Below are 7744 nucleotides of genomic sequence, written 5' to 3'. Positions count from 1 at the left end.
CTCCAGCCACTCCTCTCCCAATTGTACTTAGGTTCAGCATTACTCCATCGCATGTGCAGGATCTGGCATTTGTTCTTGTTAAATTTCATCCAACTGATGATTGCCCAATGTTCCAATCTATCTACATCCCGCTGCAAGGCCTCTTGTCCCTCAAGAGAGTTGACAGCACCTCCCAGCAGGTACCATCAGCAAGCTTGCTAATGGTGCATTCAACTCCTGCATCCGGATCATTGATAAAAATGTTGAACAGAACTGGCCCAAGAATTGAGCCCCGAGGAACAACACTGGTGACCAGTCACCAGCCAGATGTAACCCCGTTCACTACACTCCCTGGACCCTGCTGTTCAGCCAGTTCTTCACCCAGCGCAGCATGAACCCACTCATCCCACAGCTGGACAACTTGTCCAGAAAGATGCTGTGAGGGACAGAACCAAAAGGCTTACTAAACCCAAGAAAAACTGCATCCACTGCCTTCCCTTCATCCACTAGGTGAGTGATCTTATCATAGAAGGATGTTAAAGGCAGGACCTTCCCTTTATGAACCCATGTTGACTGTACCTGATGATTGCATTGTCCCTGAAATGCTTTTTAATAGCACTCAGTATGATCTTCGTAAGTATCTACAATTAAAAGGTTTGCCTTCTGAATTCATCCAGGAATGTGGAATTATTGTTTATCTTTTGCCTATGCTCCTACCTCCTCCAGCCCATATCAGATATTGCAAAGGATAAAATCATTCACAGGCTCTGGACAGAAATACATTTTTTATTGTTGCAGACTTCCAAAGGTCCAGTGTGTACTTTACACCCTGAAAGCATTCTTTTTTTCTTCTTGCAAATCTCCTTGACTTTTCAGAAGAAACCAAAGACACAAAACAGTCACCAAAAGCATCAAAATACACAATGAACAAGTTTGGAAATAAAGCAAATCATTGTTTTATTCAAGTACATCTAACAAGTTTAAACATTTGTAGCCTACAAGCTTATGTTAGTAACATAAATTTCTAAGAACCTATCTAACAACAGAAATCACTGGAACAGCTCTAGCAAATTTTATCGTCTCTGGAAAGGGATAGGAATGAATTTACTTAATAGATTCATTAGATGAAATCGCTTATTACTTGATAGGTGATTTGGACAGAGCTATAGCTGAAACTAATTTGATTCTTTCTTCATTCACAAACACAGAGACACAGTAAAATGCATCCTGATGGTGTTTCCCATTGCACATCTTCTGCAAAAATTACTCTGTTAGGGGTTTCTCCGCCTCTTCTTCAGATAATTGGTAAACGCATGCAGGACTGCTTCTTGAAGTCTGTTGCTGTGGAACACCCATAAAGGGATGAACTGCAGGACACGTGCCTTCAGAATAATCAAGCAAAAACAATACAAAGGCAAAGGGTTATAGAAACCTCTTGAAATAAATTAACTGAGTGTTCAGAAAGACATAGAAAACAGTAAATGCAAAATTTTATACTTTCAGTATGTGTGTTTCTCTTAAGCTGTTAATTCCTCTCAGTTTCCAGCAAATCTTTTCCCTTCCAAATACTTTAATTTAATGCTCATCATCATAACAGCTGCCTTGTATAAATATTTATTCTATTGTGTTAGCTTGGTATCCTAAGGAAATTATGTTTATGTGATAGCACAGTCTGTTTTTATGTCATTCCCCTTCCCCACTAATAACTTTTGAATCTGCTGACCAATGTCTGTAAAGGAGTAGAGGTCCTAATCTGGTCATAAAAACAGGCAGCTAGAGAAAGGATAAAGTCTAATCAGATATCAAAATGAGATCAGCTCAAGACACAAAAGTGCAGAAAGCCACACTGTGCTGATAACATTATGCTTTACTTGTATATTCCTCCCTTCATAGTTTACTGGTGCCATATTAGCCTGAACAACCTATTCACCGTTTCTCTATTGATATCCATACTTAAGGTCTCTGAAAACAGTCAAAAGAACATGCTGAGTCCAGGCAGACTTGGTTCAGCCTTTGGGACCTATTTACACACCAACACATTCAATTACCAGCATTTCATGGGCTAAACATCCAAAAATCTCATCTCCAAAGGTGACATAATCCAGTGATTCACTAACAAACGCTTCTGCCGTCTTTGTAATAAGACCGGGTTTTTGGTACATTGTCATTGGAGTAGAAACACCATATGGAGCCACTACCTAAAATAAGAAATCATACTAACACTGTAATGTCATCTAACATTTACATAAGACCATTCACTCTGCAGAATCCCACAGCACCTGACAAATTATAACAGATACTTGCAATGGATTAAGGCACTATGTGGAGTAGGTAATGGTACTATGGCAGAATAAGGAAAAAAGATGTATACTGAGAGGAGAGAGAGCTTTGACAGGGCCACCCAGCGTTTCACCAAGGACAGTTATACTATACAGATTTTGGCATCTCAGATATTTTTGAAGAATTTCTTAAAATGAAAGCAAATGTGGTGAGATACAGCATTACCTGTATGATAATTCCCTTTGCTTTATATTCTGCTTGTAGTGCTTTGGAGAAAGTGCTTATAAAAGCCTAGAATAATAAAACAAAATAACATTTGCAGAGGAAACTAAGAAATTTCACATATGCTCACAAATATGTGCAAACAGCTTCTTAACAAGGATGGCTGTGATAGTTTTAAGCCCTGCCGGGACTGGAGACATGTTGCTGTTGTCCCACCCCCACTCTTGGACACAAGTAGGGCACAAACCCCAGGTTAAAATAAGAATAAATTTAATACAACAGTGTAATAAACAAGAACAACAACAATAGCAATAATAACAACAATAAACAGTAATAACAGTAAACAAGACAAAAGATATACAGAGAAATACTGCAATGGATACAGACAGCCCCATGCTCCCCACGACCAAAGCCACAAAGGCAAAAGCTTCCTGTGCTGCTGTGCCCGGACCTGATGCCAGCATGGTATGAATAACCCGTCTGGAGATCCCTTCCCCCTCTCTCTCTTAACCCTATCCTAGCTGAACCAGGACATAATCTACCCCTTTATTCTATACCATCTGAGTCATGTCCAGCTGCCATTTAGCAGTTAACAATAACAAAACAACAGTTAACAAAGGCACAGCATAATTCACGGTGTGTTCTCACCCAGAATCAAGTCCCCCTGTGGTACACATCGGACCTCTCCATTGTCCTGCATCACCCACCCGGTACACCCAGGTCCTTGAGCAAAAGCAATCCCGTGGATGGGTTTGCCTTTACCTTTGCCTGGTGCAGGACTAAACCAGACAACTTTTCCCAATATATTCCTCATGTGCACCACAGGGACTTTATCCCCAGCTACAGCCCGTGGAGGTTTTGACGGAGCCGGGCCAGCTCAACTGGCAGATCCTCTTGTGTTGACTAGCCAGGTGGCCTTTGCTAGATGCATGTCCCAGTCTTTGAAGGTGCCACCTCCCAGTGCTTTCAGTGTGGTTTTTAACAGTCCATTGTAGCGCTCAATCTTCCCAGAGGCTGGTGCATGGTAGGGGATATGGTAGACCCACTCGATGCCGTGTTCTTCTGCCCAGGCATTTATGAGGTTGTTTCAGAAGTAGGTCCCATTGTCTGACTCAATTCTCTCTGGGGCGCCGTGTCGCCACAGCACTTGGGTCTCAAGGCCCAGGATGGTGTTCCGGGCGGTGGCGTGGGGCGCTGGGTAAGTTTCCAGCCACCCAGTGGTTACTTCCACCATTGTGAGCATGTGGCGCTTCCTGTGGCGGGTCTGTGGCAGTGTGATGTAGTCGATCTGCCAGGCCTCTCCATATCTATATTTCAGCCATCACTCTCCATTTCGCTGGGGATTCACCCACTTGGCATGTTTGATTGCAGCACACGTCTCACATCTGTGGATAATCTCAGCAATGATGTCAATAGTGAGGTCCACCCCTCGATCTCGAGCCCACCTGTATGTTGCATCTCTACCTTGGTGGCCTGAGGTCTCATGGGCCCACCAGGCTATGAACAGTTCACCTTTGTGCTGCCAGTCCAAGTCCACCTGAGCCACTCTAATCTTATCAGCTTGGTCTGCCTGCTGGTTGTGTCGATGTTCATCAGTGGCCCGACTCTTGGGTACATGGGCACCCACATGGTGCACCTTCACAGCGAGGTTTTCCACTGGGGCTGCAATGTCCTGCCATACTTCAGCAGCCCAGACGGTTTTACCCTTATGTTGCCAGTTGCTCTGCTTCCATTGCTGCAACCATTTCCACAGGGTATTTGCCACCGCCCACGAGTCAGTGTAGAGGTAGAGCCTTGGCCACTTTTCCCGCTCAGCAATATCCAAAGCAAGCTGAATGGCTTTCACCTCTGCAAACTGGCTCGATTCACCCTGTCCCTCAGCAGCTTCAGTGACCCATTGTGTGGGATTCCACACAGCAGCCTTCCATTGTCGATGTTTTCCCACAAGGCGACAAGACCCATCAGTGAACAGGGCATATCGCTTCTCCTCATCCGGCAGCTCGTTATATGGTGGGGCATCCTTAGCACCTGTCACCTCTTGCTCTGGTGACATCCTAGAATCTTTGCTCTCTGGCCACTTCGTGATCACCTCTAGTATCCCTGGGTGGCTGGGGTTCCCTATTCGAGCCCGTTGTGTTATCAACACAACCCATTTACTCCACATGGCATCTGTTGCATGGTGTGTGGAGGACGCTTTTCCTTTGAACATCTACCCCAGCACCAGCAGTCGGGGTGCCAGGAGGAGCTGTGTTTCAGTGCCGACCACTTCTGAGGCAGCCCGAACTCCTTCGTACACTGCCAGTATCTCCTTCTCAGTTGGTGTGTAATTAGCTTCAGAGCCTTTGTATCCCCAGCTCCAAAAGCCTAGAGGTCGGCCTCGGGTTTCTCCAGGTGCTCTCTGCCAGAGGCTCCAGGTAGGGCCATTCTCCCCGGCTGCGGTGTAGAGCACGTTCTTAACCTCCTGCCCTTCCCGGACTGGCCCGAGGGCTACTGCTTGGGCAATCTCTCGTTTAATTTGTTCAAAGGATTGTTATTGCTCAGGGTCCCATTCAAAATCGTTCTTCTTATGGGTCACGTGGTAGAGAGGGCTCACAATCAGGCTGTAGTTCGGGATGTGCATCCTCCAGAACCCCACAGCGCCCAGGAAAGACTGAGTCTCCTTTTTAGAAGTTGGTGGAGCCATGGCTGTTATCTTGTTTATCACCTCCACTGGGATGTGGCAACACCCATCTTGCCATTTTATTCCTAGGAATTGAATTTCCCTTGCAGGCCCCTTAACTTTCTTTTGCTTAATGGCAAAGCCGGCCTTCAGGGGGATTTCAATTATCTTCTTCCCTTTCTCAAAGACTTCCTCGGCTGTGTCCCCCCATACAATGATGTCATCAATGTACTGCAGGTGTTCTGGAGCCCCACCTTTCTCCAGTGCCGTATGGACCAGTCCATGGCAAATGGTGGAGCTGTGGTTCCACCCGTGGGGCAATCAATTCCAGGTGTACTGGATGCCTCTCCAAGTGAACGCAACCTGTGGCCTGCACTCTGGCGCTATCGGAATGGAGAAGAACGCGTTAGCAATGTCAGTCATGGCGTACCACTTGGCTGCCTTCGACTCCAGTTCATACTGGAGCTCTAGCATGTCCGACACTGCAGCACTCATTGCTGGCATCACTTCATTCAGGCCACGGTAGTCCACAGTCAGCCTCCATTCGCCATTAGGCTTTCTCACTGGCCATACAGGACTGTTGAAGGGTGAGTGAGTTTGCTGATCGCCTTCTCGCTTTCTACCTGACGGATCAGCTGATGGATGGGGACCAGGGAATCTCGGTTGGTGCGGTACTGCCCCCACTGCACCGTCCTGGTAGCAATCGGCACTCGCTGCTCCTCAACCTTAAGCCGCCCCACCACTGAGGGATCCTCTGAGAGGCTGGGTAAGGTGGACAACTGTTCAACCTCCTCCAGGGCAGCTACACCAAAAGCCCACCGGTACCCTTTTGGGTCTTTGAATTACCCTCTCCTGAGATAGTCTGTGCCCAGGATGCACGGGGCATCTGGGCCAGTCACACTGCTTATGCCAGTCCTTCCCAGTCAGGCTCACTTCAGCTTCCAGTAGGGTCAGCTGTTGGGACCCCCCTGTCACTCTGGAGATGCAGATGGATTCAACCCCACTGTAGTTCAATGGCATCAGGGTGCACTGTGCGCCAGTGTCCACCAAAGCCTTGTACTCTTGTGGGTCTGATGTGCCAGGCCATCGGATCCACACTGTCCAGTAAATCCGATTATCCCTTTCCTCCACCTGGCTGGAGGCAGGGTCCCTCTAATTCTGCTCACCATCACTCACTTCTTGCAAGAATGATTTACTGGTTCCCTCAAGAGGGTCAGACATAAGGTTGGCCATTCTATTCTGCCTGGGGGATTTCTGACTGGACACTGGAGCTGCGCTCTTCTTGGAGGTCTCCCCTTTCGTGATGGTCTTCCCTTTTGGCTGCTCTACTCATGCAGCTAGGGCAGCAGTGGGCTGTCCATCCCACCTCCTCATGTTTTCTCCATGGTCAGGGAGGAAAAACCACAAGGTGCCTCGTGGTGTGTGCCTTCTGCTGCCTTTCTCTTGGGTGGGGAAATGTTTACTTCTAATGGCTGAGACATCAGCCCGTGAAGATGGAATGTAGGATGTGTCCTCTCCCACTTTCTGGACCCTCTGAGACAGTTCCTCCACAGCTGAGACCAGGGAATGTTGAGATGAAGGGAGATTTCCCTCATATTGCCGGAGCTTGCCAACCACTCCATCCACTGTTAGAGTGTGGGTGTCTGTCCACCAGGACACCATTGCCAATGCTTTCGAGTGTGCTTCTGGTGCGCTCTTCAGGAACTTTCGCCACATCAGGTGTGTGCAAGGGGCCTGGTATGGGTCCATGGGTGACTGCTCATCATTCAGGTCACCCTAGATCATATAAAACACAGCCAGTTCCCTGAGATTTTGAATGCCCTTCTCAATGTTGGTAAATTTGCTTAGCTGACTTAGGATACTATCCTTGTAGGGGTGCCTCTCCCTTACACTGAGCAGGTGTTGCCTCCAAAGGCTGAGGGTTTGAGTCTGTTTCCCTATTTCCCTATCAATGCCAGCATCCTTGGCCAAAGATCCCAGCTGCTCGGCCTGTCTTCCCTCCATTTCAAAAGCACGGGCTCCATTGTCCCAGCATCGAAGCAGCCAGGTGCCAATCTGCTCGCCTCCCAGGCGGCCGAAATCTCTCCGCATATCTCACAGCTCAGTCGGGGATAGAGATCAGACGATCACCTCTGGTTCTTCCTCCTGTTCCCGTGCTGGGCCTGGCTCATCCCCATCCCCCACTTTATGAGCTGACTTTCTGGTATATCTGGTTTTCTGTATCAGGGTGACTGACCCCGGCACTGGCTGGCTATCTGTCTCAGTCGCTGTGCTGGTGGAGGAGAATGATACTGGCTCTGCCTGTTCCCCCGGCCCAGATACTGTACCAGGAACTTCACTCTCAGGTTCTGTAGCCTTTTCTCCCCCTTGAGGGCAGTGGGTGGTATTAAAGAGGACACGGTAGGCATGGGCAAGTCCCCAACACATCGCTGCGAGTTTTGTCTCCTGGGTTTTGCCAGCTTGGTAACGCACCCTTTCTAAGCACTCCATCAGCTTATCGGGGCTCTGCATTTGTTCAGGAGTGAAATTCCAAAGCATTGGAGGTGCCACCGACTCAGGCCTTTGTCCATCTTTTCCCACACCCCTTGCCACTCACTGTTATCT

General features: G+C 47.8%; 1 protein-coding gene across 7 annotated transcripts in view; it reads right to left on the bottom strand.

Moving 5' to 3' along the window:
• Positions 1-774: 774 nt before the first annotated feature.
• The window catches only part of HSD17B3 (hydroxysteroid 17-beta dehydrogenase 3), a 33175-nt gene continuing 26205 nt past the window's right edge, over positions 775-7744 (bottom strand). For 4 of the 7 annotated variants that reach the window (XM_026866137.1, XM_026866139.1, XM_026866140.1 and 1 more), the window contains 3 exons: positions 2485-2550; positions 2028-2177; positions 777-1361 (listed from right to left, as the gene is read on the bottom strand). In XM_026866137.1, the coding sequence (XP_026721938.1) occupies positions 1251-1361; positions 2028-2177; positions 2485-2550 (327 nt within the window). In that variant the 3' untranslated portion in view covers positions 777-1250. Of the gene's footprint in view, positions 2178-2484; positions 2551-7744 lie in introns of all 7 variants that reach the window. The other 3 variants (XM_026866135.1, XM_026866136.1, XM_026866141.1) reach the window with 3 other exon arrangements.

This window comes from Athene cunicularia, assembly GCF_003259725.1.
Source record: "Athene cunicularia isolate RWA chromosome Z unlocalized genomic scaffold, athCun1 chrZ_part2, whole genome shotgun sequence".
In the NCBI taxonomy this organism is placed as follows: domain Eukaryota; kingdom Metazoa; phylum Chordata; class Aves; order Strigiformes; family Strigidae; genus Athene; species Athene cunicularia.
This window is presented reverse-complemented; position numbering and strand designations above follow the sequence as displayed.